This window comes from Porites lutea, chromosome 8 (assembly GCF_958299795.1).
Source record: "Porites lutea chromosome 8, jaPorLute2.1, whole genome shotgun sequence".
NCBI lineage: Eukaryota > Metazoa > Cnidaria > Anthozoa > Scleractinia > Poritidae > Porites > Porites lutea.
Genome location: NC_133208.1, coordinates 21,414,328 through 21,434,473, shown reverse-complemented (window position 1 = coordinate 21,434,473; position 20,146 = coordinate 21,414,328). Strand labels below are relative to the sequence as shown.

The 20,146-nt window shown below is 39.6% G+C and overlaps 1 protein-coding gene across 1 annotated transcript; it reads right to left on the bottom strand.

Annotated features, from left to right (window-relative positions):
- Nucleotides 1–1,381: 1,381 nt before the first annotated feature.
- Nucleotides 1,382–15,480, bottom strand: LOC140945794 (uncharacterized). Its single transcript, XM_073394844.1, has 6 exons — nucleotides 14,764–15,480; nucleotides 8,965–9,938; nucleotides 7,840–8,063; nucleotides 5,865–6,028; nucleotides 4,942–5,029; nucleotides 1,382–4,303 (listed from the first exon to the last, which is right to left on the bottom strand). The coding sequence occupies exons 1-6, from the start codon at nucleotides 15,370–15,372 to the stop codon at nucleotides 3,537–3,539; spliced, it is 2,826 nt and encodes a 941-aa protein (XP_073250945.1). The 5' UTR covers nucleotides 15,373–15,480; the 3' UTR covers nucleotides 1,382–3,536.
- Between the last annotated feature and the right edge of the window lie 4,666 nt (nucleotides 15,481–20,146).

Below are 20,146 nucleotides of genomic sequence, written 5' to 3'. Positions count from 1 at the left end.
TTACTTAAGATTTTTACTTGTTCGTCAAGCGTATTCGAATTTAAAATAGTAATAATATATGTATAGGTTCGGTGAGTGTAAACTTTGGTATTTGAGAGATTATTAAAAAAAACTGACAGAAAATTTTTACATCCACTGGTCATTCGTTTGAAATATAAAATATAGTAACGGTTAAGAAATTTCCGTTCATGAATCAAAGTTCAAAACAATGCTTGGTGGCGATTTCGTTGGTGGCGAGGTAACGAGATACGACCCTTCTGACTGGGAGACGTCTTCTTCAAAGAAACTGGACCTAAAGCCAGGATACAAGAGCCACCTTAAATGTCTGGACGCAATGGCCTACTATGTAGGCTTATTTCAGGGGCACCCAACGGGAATATAGTTCAAAACCAATTAAACATAGCATTGTTGAACGTATTTTAGTATTTAAACGGTAGATATGGGTATTCTTTAATCCCTTAAAAATTTTTCATCTGTTCGGATTTCCTAGTTGAAATTAAAGTCAAGTGATCCGAAAATTAAGGGATCAAAAGTTACCTTTTCGAAAATTTCAGCCAGAAAAATGGCTCCTGAAAATTCCAGGTGTTCTTTTTAGGATAAAAATCCGTTAAAAATGGGCAATTATACCATTTTTTAGATGTTCCAAAATCCTAGGAGAGGCAGGCAAGCAAGAAATTTTAAAACAAATGTTCCGAAAATTCTAGATCTCAAATCGTCTTCCAAACAGATATTTTCCAAAAATTGACGTTGGGTGTCCCTCTTATTTGGGCTGATTTGATGTAGTTCTGCCTTGTCCCCAGGCGTCAAGGCGCAAGGCGTCATGGGAAGGGTGTAACTCGCGATCGAGGCGCCGTTCACTGGGAGCCGTGCAGTCTTCGTAAAGCTGCGGGTAAAACGGGCAAGAAAAGTGCAACTTGTTTTGCAACATTGCTGCAAACGAGTTGAAAGGCGATGTTACGCGTTTTACCACACATGTTCAAACCTGTCTTGCCAAAAAATTAACGTTGCTGCAAGTTGTGTGTATACTGACTTCTGATTGGATAAAATAACGCGGGAGACACGCCCTACACGGGAGTTTCGTCACTTGCTGCAAAACAGGTTTGCCTTGGGCCGGTAAAACGCGCAACACGTGCCGATGCTGTTGCAAAAGTAGAACTACTCTCTACTTTCTGCAACAACTTTTCGCGACCTGCAACAACCTGATCGAACGTGGTTGGTAAAACGCGCAACATTGCTTTTCAACTTATTTTACAGCAATGTTGCAAAACACGTTTTCGTGGCCCGTTCTACCCTACCTTAAGGCGTAACGCGCACTATCTGCGAGCAAGAAGAGACCCCTGGGAAGAAGTAGGGCTGGTATAAAGAAACTGAAAACAAGCCGTTTACTCTTCAAGTATACGATTTAATCAAATTTCATTCCACACAATTAATCCAATTTGTGGTGTTAAAGTCGAGACAAACGACCAAAGTTTGGGTTAAATTAGCTTAGATACAGGTATAATTTACGTTCAAATTAATCATCTGGTTGTGAAAGCTGAATTCCTAAGTAACACTTATTACTGCTTTTTAATCTTCTATACATACATTTTAGTACCAATAAACAAACTCTCTTCAACATTCTATTTTTTATCGAGTGGCTAGTTACTCACACTTTTATGTATGAAATAGTAGCACGTTTTTGCCTGTTTTCTGTTGCCATGTTCACAATACGATAAAAAATAGGCCCTTCCATCATTTCCGTGAAAGGTTCCACGATACTAGCAGAGCCTTTCTTTCACTTGCATGCTCGATTTTGCGCACTTGAAAATAATCTGCATGACTGATCGAGTAAAAATCTTCGTTGAACATGAGTTGCATGTTGTTAGAATACTGTTTCGAACCCAGACCTAATAGCTGTGCGCTTGGTTCAGCGGGGTCAGTTATGACCATCGGTTTATCCGAATAAACGGACGCTCGCGATCGAAAAACTAGTTTTGACGAGAGAAAACAAGATTGACTAGTTTAGAAATTCGGCCTGAGGTGATTTCAAAGCCTTGACGCGGTTCAGGAAGAGCCTATCTTTCTCCTTCACGATCAAGAAGAGACAAAATGGCCTGAGGCTTGATGAGACAAAATCAGCGATTTGTATGGAATTCTCCACTCAAGCCTCGACCTCGTTTTATTGTGTGCTCACTGAACGGAATGCCGGAAAGGCAACCTCGTTCCCAGGGTTCTCTCCTACTTGTCATATCCCGCTCCGGGGACGAGTAGAGGACAGCCTGGGGGCGAGGGAAAGACGGAAAAGGTATAAAGTACGACATACATATACGACCAAAAAAAAAACAAAAACAAATCAAAAACAAAAAAAATACAAACTATAAATGCATCGAAAAACCGGAAATTAAAGGCGGATTCAGGAAGGTGCATTAAGTGGCAACCCTTGACCCGTACAATAAGCAAAATAAGCAAAAAACATAAATAACTATTGTGTAAAATAAATTTACTTATTAACTATTTTGTTTGTTTGTTTGTTTGTTTTCGCGCAATTGCAGATTTTTTTGTTAATGGCGACGTTTGGTAAATTTTGATATCAAAATTTATATATTTTTTACCTAACAAATTGGAGACTTTTAATGTGTTTTACACTGGGATAAAAATGTTTAGTTTAATCTCTGAACACATATTTTTCTCATTAAGTATCCAAATGCAATAAGCATCTAGTGTGTATGTTCTTTAGAGAACATGATCATTAAAAGAAACACCATCGAACAGAAAGCAGCGTTTGGTGACGAAACAAAGAACGCATGCCGGAAACATGCCGGAAGACTAAAGACAGCCTCGTTCCCAGTCGTCCTCGGCGATTTCGGACGGACGTCATGTGTCAAGCTTTTCGGAAAAATGTCACTCGGTTGGCACGAACTGGCCGGCGGACGAGGCTGGGAGGAAGACTAACAAGTTTCAGGCCTTCAGGTCTTCACAGCCGCGCCTGTTTCTCCTCGGCAAAAACGACAGGTAAATGGAAAAAGAAAACGAAAATTACCGAACGACATTTCCGAAAATTTTTGGTACCTGGGTAGAAAGCAATTTTGTGTTTATGCGTTGTGTTTATGTTTACCGACATCTAAAATAGCTTATAAAAGTAAAGCAATAGATAAAGACTGTTTTCTGCAAACAACAGCCGACGTGAAACGTGACATTAAATCGTTTTATGGGAAAACGCACGCTTGCAGTAAACATATTCCTGTTCAATTGAGCATGCTTTAGTGACTAACGTGTGTTGACTCATACTCGTCACCAGAGCCTTGGGTGTTATGGCTCAGTCATGCACAATGGAGAACAGGTCTGGAGTCGAGAACCTCGACTTCAGCCTTGTATTGAAAACGAGTACCTCGCGGGAGTTCAACTACCATATTGGATTATGCGGACGATTGTGAAAATAGCGAAATCTAATTTCAAACTAAAAGTCTAAGACGCTGACAAGATACCTATTATTAGTTGGGCTCACGACGGAATGTGATGGTTAATGTAGCCGGAATATCCGACCAGCTTAGTGTTAATCAAGAAACCACGCAGAAACGACTTCGTCCATTACATGACGCCATTCCCGCCACTAAGTGTCCATTCCCTGACGATGACATCGAAATCCGGGACATTGCCGGCCTCGGAAATTTACTGTTCTTATCAGGAAGTAGTGGACGCGGAGGCGAGTCTAGATCCAGTCCCACCGGGTCGTGCCTGCAGTCGTTAGTACCTTCGTTGACGATGCGCACTTGACGACCATTTTTGGTATTGACTGGAATGGTGCGATTGTTTATCACCAATACTGTGCTGTCGGGGTGTTGATATAGACCTGCCGCGCTGCACTGGTAAATGTCATTACTATCCACATATCCACGCGCGTTTTCGAGAATATTTACGCCGTAGTGGTCGGTGGATTGTATGCGATTTCTAGTGATGTAAGGATCTCCAGGACCTCTTAGTTCAACCCCACTTAAAGCGTTGCAAAAAACGTCATTTTCCTTGATCAAGCCCTTTCCAGACACGACAATTCCGTGCTTTCGATTTCCATAGATACCGTTTCCGCTGACATTGGCACTGCAGGCTATTTCAATGCTTACGCCGGAGCTGTTGTTTCTGCAGACACTGTTGTCCTCAATGGTGATTTCCGCTGGCTTAGCGATTTTAATACCGCAGCCTTCATTGTTGTGCACGTTATTGCCTCTGATAAGCAGCCCCTCGCTGCCGGAAAAATAGATACCGTGACCTGCATTGTCGAAAATTGTGTTGTTGTCTACACAAGCAAAGTTCTTGTCTGGTCGAGGGCCTGTTAAACATGAAAAGAAAAAAGCACAATACAATCTACTCCTTTTATTTATTTGTAGTGTCTTCCCGAGAAAAGAAAAGCCTAAGTGTGAACAAAACACTTCCCTGATGATGCCTTGCACAGCGACTTTTAGACGGATTTTCAACAGGGCGGATATAGGTTGGGCCGCCCTGGTTTTCAATTGTCTAGCATCCGCGCTTCGCGATTGACTGAAAAATCTCGAGACAATTTTCAAGCCAATCAGAAGTGGAAGGCAAAACAAATCAGACGTTTTCCCGCGACTGGCGCTAACTACAATCCGCTTAAAGAACTAACTGACTTATTTGACTTTTAGCTGTGTTGGGATTGGCCAGATTAATAATTTTGCTGGGCCTTACCGAAAAATACTGCACTACGAGCAGTCTTTTATTTTCCTCTTAGATAACAGAGCGATTGAAACTCGTGAGTGCGCGCGAAAAATTTCACCCACGAGAAAGCTGACAAGCGGAGGGAAAGAGGGAAGAGAGAATAAACCTTCCTCATGGGGGGCTTGCACGCGCACTCGTGTATTTTGCACGCCCTATCATCCCCGAGGAAAATAAGGGGCTCCTCCTGAAACAGTCTAATTGTAACTTAGGAGAGAAACTATGTTCTCTTACCGTTCAAATCAATTGACTGCTCGTGGTCGTCAAAGTTGGAAGCGGAAGACAAATCTTCATCAAAGAATAACGGTTGCATTTGCTGTTCCTAAATGGGGGTAAAACAATTGAATCATAAAGAAAGATTTCATGGTAGCCGTGCAGCCATCCCCTTCCCTCGGGAGGGGAGGGGAGGGGATGGGGACTGTACTAGCCTGAGTATCAGGCCTTCCTAAGGGGCTAGGGGAGAGGAGAAACGCCTGATACTCAGGCTAGGACTGTACACAGTTCCGTAGCTAACGGTAGTTTGGACATAAGTGATGAGTACACCAAATAACATCAAATAAGGTCGAATTAACCTCCATGAGCGACCACCTATTCAAAACACCAAAATTTTCCCAGTAAAATCACTCGACAAAAAACGTAAAAAAAAGAACAGGCCAACATTCAGCCATCTTGATGAAACAAACCTGGTCAATAATGAACTTACGAAATAGCCAAAAAAAGGAAATTTTTCTCGCAGGAGCAACGCAGGATGGACCAGCAAGATGGGCCGATCTTGCCCGCTCCGATAGCTTATCAGAACAAAGGATTCGCTTCACCTTGCCCGCTCGCGGATTCAGCCATATACATGTACAACCTCGTTCCCAGGTTCTCTCTCGCTCCGTAGGGAAGGGTAGGAGAGAACCCCGGGTACGAGATTGACACATGCTGTATTAACCCCTTCACTGCCAGAGTACTTGATGGAGTTTTGTAAGGCGACTCTAACTTATGAGTCTGAGCACGAAATCCTATGATATGACCATTCAAATGAAAGCTCTCTTCCTGTACTTTCACATGATGCTATTTGTTTGTCAAAATTTTTGAAAACGAAAATTGGTCGAAATTTGCCTTTGGCCAAATTTGGCAGTGAAAGGGTTAAGACACGACATTGCTCGACTTACCTCTTGCTCTGACTGCGAAAATTGTGAGCTAAGCTGTTGATTATCATGATGCAGGTCACTGTTACTAACAAGAGCCACTCCGCTGTCTCCACAGTCCGCGATTCGATTTCCGTAGATGAGTGGCTTGGAGACAGTGAGGATCCACACTCCACAACCACTGTTTCCTGGATGACAATAGAGAGCTTTAGACAGGGGCACCCAACGGCAATTTTCGGGAAAATATCTGTTCGGAAGACGATTTGAGATCTAGAATTTTCGGAGCATTTGTTGTAAAATTTCTTGCTTGCCTGCCTCGCCTAGGATTTACGAACACCTACACAATGGTATAATCACCCGTTTTTAACAGATTTTGACCCTAAAAAAGGCCACCTAGAATTTTCGGGAGCCTTTTCCTGGCTGAAATTTTCGAGAAGGTAAGTTTCTATCCCTATAATTTTCGGATCACTAGATTTTCAGCTAGGAAATCCGAACAGATGAAAAGTTTTTAGGCGATAAAAATATGCCTACATCTACCGTTTGAATACTAAAATACGTTCAACAATGCTATGTTAAGTGGTTTTGAACTATATCCTCGTTGGGTGCCCCTGTTTAGATTCGAGGACGAGGACGAGGACGACTAAGAGTACGAGATTTTCCCAATACTAAGTAGTGCACGCGCGTGAACCAGCGTCTTTGGCGGGAAAACGTGATCGCCGTCGTCATTCTACAACGGGTTTTAGGGAGAATGTCGTAGTGGCAAAAACAAGTTATGAAATGTAAGAAGTTTTATCATTTTGCTATCGGGAGAGGGCTTAACCTCCCTCAGTATAAATAACCGTACTAGCTTTTTCGGTGAAAAAAAGGAAAATGGAGGTTTCCCGGGTGTCTTTTTGTTTGAGAACACGCGCAAAAACTTTAAGTTAAATCTCGTACTCGTTTTCAGCCTCAATTCTAAAATATTATTACAAGAACAAGCATTAGCAGAATCTTAAAAAAAAACATGAATCAGATTCATTAACAAAGCCCTGGTTCCTTTAATAATCGTAGCAATCGCATATATACCCGTTATGCTATTATTTTCCACAGAATGCACACATGTAGGGCTTGGACTGACAGCGAAAGAAGTGCAAGCATACGACTCAATGTGGACCACAAAAATAAATCAAAGTCCGAATTTCCGAAGTTTCATTTAAGGCTGGTTTCCATATGATTACTACGCTTGACGAAATTTGTGATTGGAGCAATCATATCCGGAAACCGGGCTTTATAGTAGTTTCATTACCGTCAGTGCTAAAACACAGGCAGTGTCTGTGAGGTGAGGAACTCAAATCCCGGTGGGACAGGATGAGCCCTTATTTTTACTAGCGGTGAGAGAGAGCAAGGTATTCAGGTGTAATAGAAGCAGGCAGAGGCAATCTTGAACAACAGCCAAATTCCCAAAAGACCTACAGCACAGAAGTGTAACACAAAAACTGTTTTTTTTTTCCTCCGAAAAAAGAAAAATCGGTTCACCGGTTCCTGGTCACCTCGCCACCAAAAATAGAACTTGGCTTAGCATGGTTTTGAACCGTCATGAACGGAAATTTCTTAACTGTTGCCTTATTTTCATATCGCAAAGAAAGGACTAGTGGTTGTAAAACGTTTCTGCCAGTTTTTTAATCTATCATATGTCAAAGTTTTCATTCACGAAACCTACACATGTATTATTAGTATTTGCATTATCGAGAGCGTAAGACGTTCAACGCAAGGATCGTCAGTTAGGATCGACAGATTTGTATTTTGGTCGACTTTAAATTCGCAGAAGCTTCACGAAGAAGTAAAAAATATTAAAATTAATCTTAGGTAAGTAATCCTAGGTATTAAACTGTGTCAATTATTTCAGAGTTATTCGTTGGTGGCGAGTCTGCCTCATGGTAGCGAGATGTCATGAGGAAATTAATTCAAAACCCGGGTAAGAGTATCGGCTTTTCCTCCAACAACACTGAGAATTAAATACCTCTTATGTCATTATCCATGATGACTCCCTTGCCACCCTCTCCAATGACAATTCCGTCAGCATGTCCATCCCTGATCCAGTTATTAGACACCACAGGGTTACCACCATTGCGGATGTCTACGCCACCCCACTCCATTCCATAAATGTCATTGTAGAGAATGTGGCCCTTTCCTTCCTCTGTCACAGCAACACCAGCTGCTCGTCCTGACCAGATTCTGTTGTGTCTGCAATGAAATGTATTGGGCATGTTTAAGGTACATTTACAGGTTTAATCATAACTATAACAAAATTCTCAAATTTGATTGGCTATCAACTGTCCTGATTTCAGCACTAACGGGAAAGTGTAATCGCACAGTACGCATCATGCCTATGTAATATTGGACAGGACGCGCCATCTGCACTAAAATGGCTCTTTTTTCACTGCTAGCAAGAAAACTCTTGAAAATTCTTGTGCTTTTTATTTTCAAGGGCGCTAAAACATCACAAATTGTGTTGTAGTTATGATTAATTGGTAACAGAACTTCATTTCATCCAATTCTGTCTGCAATCATACTCGTGACTATTAAACAAATCGGACTCCCGCTACGCAGTCGTCCGATTTTGTTAATATCTCGTATGATTACAGACCGAATAGGACTCCACTCAGTCCTATTACCATTACTATGGAGCTTAAGATCCGACGACGGGGACAGCTACGAAAACATCACTTAAAAAGTGAATGCTTGCTGCTTTAAACTTTATGACGCTTATTCTATCTCGTTTAATTCGTCAAATGCTGGTAAATTTTTTTGGAGTTGATTCTAAAGGAGTGTATCAAAGGTCAGGAAAAGAAAAAGAAAGTCGTTGTCTTGTGTTCCCGTCCGCCAGCAAAACGTGAAATTGGGCATTTTCACGTTGTAGTCATGCAACCACGGCAAAGAAATGTACAAAAAAGCGTGATGCACGTGCAAAGTTGTGGTTTTGCTAATCTAAACCTATTGCTTTTTTGCTGTTTTCGTTGCCGTCGCTGTCGCCCGATCTTAAGCTCCCTATTATTAAGATAACACGTCCCTATGCTAAAATGAAACTTCATCATTAACCTGCAGCTAGTGATGTTTTGCAAAATTGAAAAGATTTGTAACTCACTTGACAATGGGATTTCCACGATAGAGAATGTAGACTCCTGCCTCTTTATTATCATAAATGTCATTGTCTCTAATAATCCCTTTACCACGGTCTAAAATAACCACTCCAGAACGTTTTCCACTGTGAATGTGATTGTGTTGTAAGATTGGGTCTGAACCACTACGAATGTCCGTACCAGCTTCTTTGTTGGAATAAATGTGATTTCCTGCAACCAGACCAGTAGATCGTTCTCTGAAAAAAATCCCCGAAGTTTCACAGTCGTGTATTCTGTTGTTAAGTATCACAACTTTTGCACCTGTGAGACACCTAATACCGTGTGATAAACGGCCAACTTCATTTCCTTCAATCCATGCATGTCCTCGTCTTCTGACAAGCACGGCCCCCTTTCCTATACAAAAGCGATTTTTTCTTACAATACAACCATGGATAGACCTCACAACCTCGCGACACTGTGCATCAAGATAGTATCTCCGCGTGTGACATGCAACACCAAGTGAAGTCTTAGTTTGACTGAGATCGTTTGTTAAAACAGTCACCTGACTACCACTGTGTCCTTTCATTGGCTCGTCAGGAAGTTTAGCAGGTGGCATTAAACATTTCTCATTTTGTGGTTCAATGGCTTTCCCCGACATTAACTTGGCTCCATTCTTCATTCCTTGATCGCCATCAACAACTGACAGGTCATATAAGTCTTCTAAACCCAGCGAGTCAATACCATTTGATGTCATCCAGTCCTCGATTGGTCTGGATATGGGTCTTTGTCTAGTGATTGGTGGAAGACCCTCTATGACAACTGCTGACGTTTCGTCTGTGCTGAATAGGCAGTTTTCAATCCTACTAAAGCCAACTGATCGTAGAGTGATAAAGGCATTATTAAAGGTGCAGTAGCGGACAACAATACTGCCAGGAGATGATACCTGTACTTGGCCCTGCTCAAGAACACAGTTGTCAACTTGAACATGTCCAGTACCAACCTAAATTAAAATTGAAACAAGTTTGAAAAAATGGTATATTTACATGTACCCTAAAAGGGGTGGGGGGCAGGAGAGGGGCAGGTACTCAAGGGAAGTAATTAGGTAGTGAAACAAGAAACCTCATAATCAAGTGTTTTGTCTTTAGAAATTATTATAAGTCCTTAACGGGCCTTATGGAAACTGAATGAGTTCTGTGTCCTTGATGGAATGATCTGGAAGAGAGTAGTGGTCTGAAACGGCAGAAGGATGGCTAAAGTGATGTTGATTTAAGGCTTTTTCTATGGAGCATCTGTGTTCTCCAAATTTGTCTCTGAGGTGTTGTTTAACAGCTCATAATGACCCTGGTTCATTTCCTTTATACATACCGAATTGAGCAATTTTTTAAACCAACATCACGGAATAAATACCACAAATGTAGAATGCTTATTGCCAGGCCTTCAAATTCCTTCAGAAGGCTTCCAAACCAAAAAGACACCCTGTTCAAGTTGCCACATATGTAATGAAATTTTATACCCTGTTTTCAACTCAATACCCTGAAAAACACACCCTGTTTAACAACATATACCTGCTTAGGCCAAATAAGGGAGAGCCCTCCTATCCGCTGGGGTAAGTAAAATAATTTCTGTATCATTAACCTTAATTTCCATTATTTTTTAACCTCAAATACTCAATACACTCCAGACATTCTTGACACCCAGGGAAGAGGAGTACATTTTTGCTCACTATTGATCCGCCAGTATCGGAGATGAAACTGTTAAGAACCATCGAATTGGTATAAATTACTTAAGATTTCTTCGTTTAATCCCCTTTATTATATAGATACTAATGAAATACCAGGATTTTTCCTTTTTCTAAAAAATCATATCTTCATCGCACGCAGTGAAGATACTATTTTTATCTTTCACATGTGAGGTTATTGGTGTCGCCATGGTTACTAACATGACTTTTGACTTTTTTGAACAGAAAATATAAGTATTACTGTCTTTATTTCTCCTTTATAACTTTATATCCGAGTTTCATAACACTTTTTGTGACAGGCATTTTGCGATAGGTGACCACTTTAATAAATTGCACTATTTTGCTGTTTCGAAAATTAATTTAAAAAAAGTTGTGTTTTATGTAGGAATTTCGTCATTATCTATAAAATAAACAGAACATTACATGGCCGCTTGGGGATACAAATTTTATCTTCTCATGCTGAAAGTATCTCTCACTCGTGCGCGAACTCGAAGATAAAATTCGTATCCCGGCGCAGCCATGTAATATCCTCTATATATACTACTTGTTAACCTAATCCGATTGGTCATTACAGGGAAATCTCAGACCAAGGCCTGGATGTATTGACCGAGCGATAGACAATGTTAATAAGTTATTTATTATATGGCCTTTTCATCATGGACCTGAGCCTGCGATCAATTAAAACCAACAACTGGTCAGCGGAAAACTTTTAAAAACACGTCAACTCAATGAGTTGTACACTTGAACCCGCGATACAGTCAGCTGACACTGGTCATGATCAGCAGATACCATTTTTGACAGCTGTCAATTGACCATAACATGGATGTCCATAAAGATGACCACTATCAAGTTAAATACAGATTGTAATGCCTTGGATACCTAGCTTGTAATGCCCAGTCATCACAAGAAAACAGCCAATCAGAACGTGTATTCTATTGAAGCCATATAATAAAATAATTTAAAGAATACCCGAATAATGTTTGCTTTTTGAATTTCGCATTTTTTTTGTCCCCATTAATAAAATAATTTAAAGAATACCCGAATAATGTTTGCTTTTTGAATTTTGCATTTTTTTTGTCCCCATTGTTTCAAATCTTCAAAGTTTCAAATCTTTGTGTACATTGCCTTTATTTCATTCATTTTGAAATAATACCCCCCTCTTTCCTTCACCTGAAACTACATAATTTTGTATATTTTTTTTCTTCAATATGGTAATTAACACAAGGCAAAACTTCCTGTAACATAAAAGGTGTAATATTGAGTCAGTGGGCAAGCAGCAAGCAGCTGCCCTGTTGCTCTCCTCGGAAAACTCTGAATATCTAACATATAACTGAAGTTATGTTTGTAAGATATGATTAATGTTTTCACAACTACTATACTGTTAAAAACATTATGCATGATTATGTCAATGGCACAGTCACCTACATGTATTATGACTCTAATTTATATAGACTAAGAGAAAAATTTTCTGATTTGTGAATGTGGTCAAAAACAGTGTATGTACACGGCTTGCTAGACTCTATGATCTTTAAAATTACATGTTAAATGACAATCAAAAGAAGTTTTTAACTCAACAGTCTGTCATTAAAAATGTAGTGGAAAAAGATATTGCACTGGAGATAAACCTGCAGTGCCATTAACACAACTATGACATATTCAAAACAGAACATTCGTTGCACTGTGTAATGTATTCAGTAGAGAGAGGCTGTTGTCTTTCATAAGTGGCTTTATTATAAGTACAAAAAATGCCAAAAAATAGTATTTAATTGCCATAGGACAAGGTTTTCATTAGCTGGCAGAAAAAATTCTTGCTATTTTGGTTCTTAAAAGTTTATCTCACTATCAAAATAATAATATTATCTTTTTTATTCTTGTTCAGTAGATGGAAAATTTATCACATAATTTTATGTAATATAATGGCCATGCAGGAAAAAGTGTTTTAAATGATGTCATAATATGCAATACATCATTGTTTGGAAAAAAATTAACAGCTGCAAAATGAAGTGCTGAGAAATTAGAAAATATCCATAGCCTACTTTTCTTTCTATGATTTTCTCATTTGCAACAAGAATTAAAACACAAGAAAATATCTTGACTTGGCTGTCCACAATGTTGTAAATAGAATTTTTCAAAAATTCACCAGGCATTTTAAAATTCTCTCAAGAGTTTTGCTCAGTGAAAAAACAACGTAAACGCATTTCATGGCAATGAAAAACATATACCATACAAAGCTGATACAACTCATCAGCGAAGTAGGATACAAGACATGTTTCCACTGCTATTTTGAAGCTAATGGTCAAAATCATGTCCATTTTTGGCTCATACAGGTTCTCAAGAGTGGCATAGCATGACATTTTCTCACTTTCAGACCACTTTCCAGCCAGCTGGAATTTGTACATCCCCCATGATCTTGGGGAGTGGAAGAGAAAATGCTCATCTTCTCGTCAAGTTCAACGTCTGGATGATCCAGTCCACGAGTGGAAGTTAATCATTGTAAACCTGAAAGTCTACCTTGTGTCTTAAATTTGGTAAGACCCCTAACTGTGCTCTGTAGAAAATTAAATGAGGAATTAAAAGAAAAACAAAAAGCCAAGAAAAAAGAGAGCGAATAAAAAAGAAAAAATTCACCGCTAGCCTAGCTAGGGCTTGAACCCCGTGGTGGTCATACAGGTACAATCAAAGAACTGTGGGGCAGAAGCACAACACAGACGCATCACAAATGTTTTTATACAATGATTTTTCCTCTTACTTTATAGCTGTTGGTCCAAACCCCTTCCATTTTGTCTGCAAAATACTTCTGCCATCGAAATGCATTGCCAAAAGCATTTTTTAAACCGCTTTTTTAATGCGTGGCCACACTTTCAATCAGACCAAGATGATGGACTTCCGATCCTGTGCAAGTTTATGAACTTACTGACTTACAGATTAACTCACAATGCCACAACATAGTGGCTACTCTCCCTTAAGCTGAAGGGAGGCAGTAGCCACAAAAACCTAACATGAGAACACTGTCATGTGATGACAACGTCATCACCCTTTTCTGATTTTTGTCTACCCTAGCAAAAGCTATGTAGCTGCAACCACAAATAATTTATGCATTGTGTTTAGCACCTGGGAAGTTCGATGTATGAGTTGAAGTAAATCTTTTTCACTCTATTCAACGAGCTCAGTCAAATACAACAGTGGATCAATCCAAATACAAATCTGTTGATCCTTAGATTTGTACATTTATACATGTAATTGATTCATATGTCAAACCTTTGCATGTGCCAATTGTTGAGCAAAGTTTGATGTTTCCACCTGGCCTGTATAAGCACAAAAAAGGAAGAAAAAGAGCCACGCACCATACATACAATATTTCACAAATATGCTAGCCAAACCAACTTCTTATTTTTTGTATCTAGCGGCTGGTTTTTGCTAGCTTAAATAGTACATGGTACCAGTATACACAAACAGAGGAGGAAAAGATTTTTTAGAGAGGAAATTAATTCAAATTTACAAATAAGATGTGATAAAAAAGAGAACTAACAAGCTAAGTTTAGTCAACTTTTTACCACAATTTTCAAATTCAGAAGCTCTTACGGCCATGAACCAATTTGTGAAAATTATGGAAATATAAGTGTAAAAAACTAAAAAAAAAGTTGTCAGTGTACTTTAACACAGCTATAAAAATATGACTTCAGGTTAAAAGAATAATTTAACTTTAATAGGGCGGAGAGAATATCCTGCAAAAAGTGATACATTTGAAGCCACAAATGTCCGAGAGGTAAATTTCACTATAAACTTAAAATATATTGATCAATATAAATTGTGTAAATGTTACCTAAGAAATACATAATAACAGACCTGGTTCGAGAAATTTAATATAAAATATCTCTCGGTGAATTAAATAATAATATGAAAGTCTTGACCAGAATTATGATAAAAAGTTAGTTCATAAACTAAGAATAGGAGGTCTGTTTACTATGAAATGTCGCATGAAGTACATAGCGCAGATCTTTAGCGACCACATAAGAGAGCCTGCTAATAAAACTAATTTCCCTAACGCCTTGGGTTTTTAACTACAAATCTGTATTTTTCACCCTACCTTTAAAATGACAGGGAGTGTAGTTTGAGATCTTTGCGGGCCAGGTTGAAGAATAATGTTTTGAATTCGTGTGGTCGAAGCTTGCTGTTCGATGGCTATTTGAACAAGGACATCGCCAAGTTCTCCTTCACCACAGATTTCGATTGGGAATTTCAAACTCAAAACATGCTGCTCATCATAAACACCAGGCTGAAGTAGAATGCAATCGAAAGGAGAAGCCGAAGCAATTGCACTTTTAATAGTCTGGAATTCTCTGCCCGCTCCAACACGGAAGATACGTCGGCGATCTAATCTTCGCCTGAACAAATACAAGCAAGGTGCACATCGAACCTCGACACTGCGGTTGACCCACTGTTTCGAAGCCAAATGATGGACTTTGTATGTGTCTTTCCAAGAGGACGGTTCTTTCTGTGTGTAGTTAGGCCAGTTCGGATGTTTCCACCGTTTTGAAGCCAAAAAAAGCTCTTTCCAACGGGTAGAATCTAAGCTTTTCACTAACTCCCTCCATTCTTGGCAAACTTGGGAACAGCGACATAGATCTCGCACTGAAAGATGGTTTAAAATAACCCGCCACAGTTCCAAGGGAAGCAGAACTTCTTTTTCGGGCATTTCTCTGACTGGTGCAAGGGAAATCTTAAATATCTACCTCGAGAAACCTTGTCAGGCTTCAAAAATAGTCAGGTATGCGGCTGCCGCCATTTGCGAACTGTTTATGGATCGCGTGAACAAATTATGCAAAAACAGTCCTTCGATTTGTCTGTATTTTGATTGGTTCGTATAAGCTGTTAAGCCAGTGCCAGTGACACCGGAAGCCGGAAAGAATGGTAAGGCTAAGCTTACTTTTTGGATTTTAATTTCCCTCACCCAGATAAAAAACCAGACTAAATATCAACGAGTAAACATTAGAAATATTAAAACCGGAAATAACTTCTCGACCTTTGAGGATGGAATCCCTCGAAACCAACTTGGTTTACTCGCCATCCCGCGAAAATTATGTACCAGTCATTTGAAACCCTCGCACCACCCCCCCCCCCCCCCCCAACCCGCCCTTTGAGGGATGCCTGTATGGCAGACCGAATGATATTAAGAGCGAATGTCTGTAAAAATCGAGCAACCGGCGGCCACGGTCAAAAATTAAATTTCGCTCATATCTTGTCCATACATACTCATTAGTAACTAACTAAACGTGGTGTAGTTTGTTTTTCAAAAGGCCGCTTGGATTTGGAGAAAATCGACAAAATCAATTTTCGTGGTCGGCGACTTGAAAACAACCAAAATTTGAGGCAAAATGAGGCGGTCTCAAAACTTCACTCGCACGCAAAAAGGAAGAGAGCGTGGTAAAACATTCCCCGATAAATCAATTTATAAAGCGTTTTAGCCCTAGTATGGCGGTGAATTCTTATCTTAACGATAATGTGGAAGGTAAACAATTTTATTTTAGTTTTGGTTCTTTTTCAACTCTACGAAGTTTAAATTTAGACCTTAAGTCGCGATTTAATTTTTAGGCATGTGCTACACCTTGGTTTTTCCTGAAACTCAAGCTATAAGTTAGTTAAACATTGTACTAAAACATATGTAAGAACTGGCTTGGGTAATTTAATTTGCGCTTCAAACGAACCTTCTGAACTTGAACAAAAAATATGATGCATTTGCATAATTCACCAACGGCTTGCTGTTGCCGAAAGGGATCATTGGCACTTCTTGAGAAGAAACCTGATGTACCTCTATAGTAAGATAGTTAATTTGCCAACATGCAATAGAAATTGTCTTACCTCTATAGTTTGGGACACTTGCTTTACTTTTTCTACTCTCGAGCTCCAAAATTCTGCTGGCGCTAAGGCATTTTGTAATTTGACCTCTAACGAGAGGTCATTGAAGATGGGCCAGGTTATTAAAATGTAACTCAAACCGAATGAGCGTTATGATCTAAATTCTTAAGGTGGTTGAACAAAATATTTCACAAGAAAAATATGTTTTTAAGACATTTTCGGCGATTTGAAAGATGTTCTTACCATTTAATAGAATCAGTTACAACGTACAGGGACGGAAGTGTGAGAAGACAAGGAGTGGTGTTGCGTGACAACGAAAACCATCCTTCGAACAGCCAACAAAATTGTTTATACATTTCTTTGATGTTTCCAAAGTTATTTGTTCAATTATACAACAACTGAAGGGTTGCATAGTCTGGCTGCCAACAGTACTTGATTTAAAAGTGTAAAGTGGTGGTCAGTTTTTCGGACACCTGCGCGTGTGATAAAAGCAATGACTATTAAGGAATCTGGAAAACATCAAAATCATACACCCTGCCAGTACACACGAACACTTCGTAGGTTTTAAACTTTGAACAACCTGGATAAATGATCTCGGAATCGTTTTTTGTTTTGAGTGAAGAATCACAATAAAAAAATCACGTTATTTCGTATGTATATTTTGGGGAAGGGTAGCTCTGAATCTTAGTTGGGCACTACCTAGTAGGACTCCGATGGTAAGACCGTTGAGGGGATAGAAGAATCCATCGAAAGGGTTACGCTGTAACTCTTGGTCAAGGATGTTAGGTAAGCAATTCGCTCTAAACCCTGTCTCCCCTTTTCAAATGCTTGCACAGGCTAACCAGCATTAAAAACTTACATTAGCAAACGCAACTAAGAAAATATTGCAAAGTTATTGGGGAAATGCTATCCAGGCAGGGCGGCCTTGTGAAGTGGTAGATGACGTAGCGCTATTTTCAAGTCTACAAACCTCTCCTTGAGTGTGAAGACTTAAGGCATAAGTTTCAGTTTCTAGTATCGAATATATACAATGAAAGAAACCTGGGGTCTAGAACGCTGACCTGTTCGTCTCTCATTCCTTTACCAAAAGATATGTCAAAGTATATCAGACAATTTCAGTTCCTCCTTACAGCATGCTCGGCTACTCAAACAAGCTTTAAAATCTGACACCAAGAAGATATACCGCAGATACAGCAAGTTAGAAAGCTGGAATCAAACGTGTTTACCAATGGGTTAGGCCCTGACTTCTTCAAATTCACGTTAAAATGACACTGTTTAGGCAAAAGCATTAAGTTTACTTTTCCAGTAAATTCCGTCTTGCGGCCTTTGACAACGGACCAGGTTTCCCGTTTCTCGAAAGTCCCGGTAACTTTTCGGGCCCGAAATCAAATATTCAAATCGAAATATAAAGAATAAGAGCGCTGCTCCTGGCTAGCAAACTACTCCATTTTGTTTCATTAACTGATAGTTTTATCATGTTAGATGCAAAACTATTAAAACCTCGATCTTTAATGTAAACGGAGACAACTTACCGGGCCCGTTAATTATCGGGACTTTCGAGAAGTGAGCATAATTCACCAACGACTTGCTGTTGCCGAAAGGGATCATTGGCATTAATTATCGGGACTTTCGAGAAACAGGTCGGTGGGGCCCGTTTGTCCAAAGTCCCTATAACTTTTCGGGCCCGAAATCAAATATTCCAACCGAAATAAAAGGAATAAGAGGAGCGCGGGTCCTGGCTGGCAAAATACTTCATTTTTTCATTAACTGATAGTTTTATCATGTTCGATGCAAAACTATTGAAATTTCTATCTTGCATGTAAACAACAACAGCTTTAGGGGCCCGTTAATTATCGGGACTTTCGAGAAGTTTCAGTCTCAAGAACGGTACCAAAGCGTACACTCAGAAAATGGCAAATGACCGAGAGTAAAACTGAAAAAAAACTATGTCGGTAAAGAAAGCAGTGGTAGCGTTAGGCGATAGTTGACAGGGGCACCCAACGACAGTTTCCTCTTAAAAACATTGAAAACCCTTTTAATTTAGGCTATCTAAATCACTAAGTTCTGTGTGGCGCCATATAATTATAACAACTGTTCGGTCATCCACAGGGCAACTTGAGTAGTTTTTTCGACCGAAATTACAAGTGCTTCAATATTATTTTTTTTGAGAATTTTGAAATTTTTTCTGATTCCTTCTCTATTACAAGTTTTGTATCCGAAAGTTTTAATTCCCTTTATATGGAGAAAACCTGTCTCGTGTAGGAGAGTCACCCTCCTAGCCGAGAGAAAAAAAAACATTGACCCAACCGGCCTTCTCGCATGCTCTAATTGTCTCGCCTTGGCTATGCGAGCCCTTTACCGATACGGATCGGATTTGATCTAGCAATCGGACCGAAATGTCTCCTTCCATTTGACAAAATTATTTTCCCTAGGACCAATGATCTGTATCCTGCTTACAAGCACGATAACCAAACTCGCGGAGGCTTTGGTTTGGTCTTTGCAAGTCTTGCAACTGGAATGCACCTTCCACTGGGCACGTGGTTTTTCCGAAATTTCAAACAGGAATTTTTGTTCAATGGAAAGCGCGTAAAGTGCCTACGGAGAAACGTTGGCCCGGCTAGGAGGCTGACCCTACCATTACAAAAGGGTGACTGGACAAAGTGGGTCACCCTTCTGGCCGAGCAAACTTTTTGTAATTTAAATGGTTCGCCATGTTTTCAGTAAGGAAATGTGTGAAACGTTGCCTTTTCCAGGGAAGCTTATATTTAGCCTGAGATCATGCCCTCTCCCTATTAAGGGAAGCACGGATAGGCGGGTGACCCTTCTCCTCGAGACAAATTTTCTTCATATAAGTGGGGCCTAAATTTTAATTCTTTACATTAATTTTAATTATTAATTATTATTATTATTATTATTATTATTATTATTATTATTATTATTATTATTATTATTATTAATTTCAATACAGTGAACCCCGTTGATGCGACGAGCGTTGGGCCATAAAATCCTGGTCGTGATACCGAGGTGGTCGCATTAAAGAGGTCTTCAAAGTAAAATGACTCGGAGATTTTCACGTCTGGGTGAAAGACTATGGGAGGTGAGCTGAGGCAAGAGGTCGTCCTATAAACGGGGTGGTCGCAAGGCGGGGTTCCTCTGTATATAAACAGACTGAAACAAGAGTTTGACGATCGAATAACCATGTTCAGATTAGAAAAAATATATATACTGAAAGAAAATTGCAGAATGTTTACGAAAACTGTTATCCAAAAAAAGGGAACTTGCATATGTCTGAGGAAAGACAGCCGCCCGATAGGTAATAACGCGGTGAAATAGCTAGACGTTGAAGCCTGAAGAGTGAATCAAAGGCACATACTAGGCAACGGGGGAAAGTTGACGTGAAAAACGATGTTTTTGGACTTATTTAGTATTGTATGGAAGCACACTTTAAGAAAACTTAGGAAAAAAACAAAAAAAAGCATGATTTGGATTGTTAGTAGCATAATATGCTACTTCTGGCAAGAACATTAAAAAAACGGCGTCGCTCAAATGGTTAGATTGGGAAGCCTGTGAATACTGTCACGCAACACTTTTGACCAGACTTTTATATCCAAAGA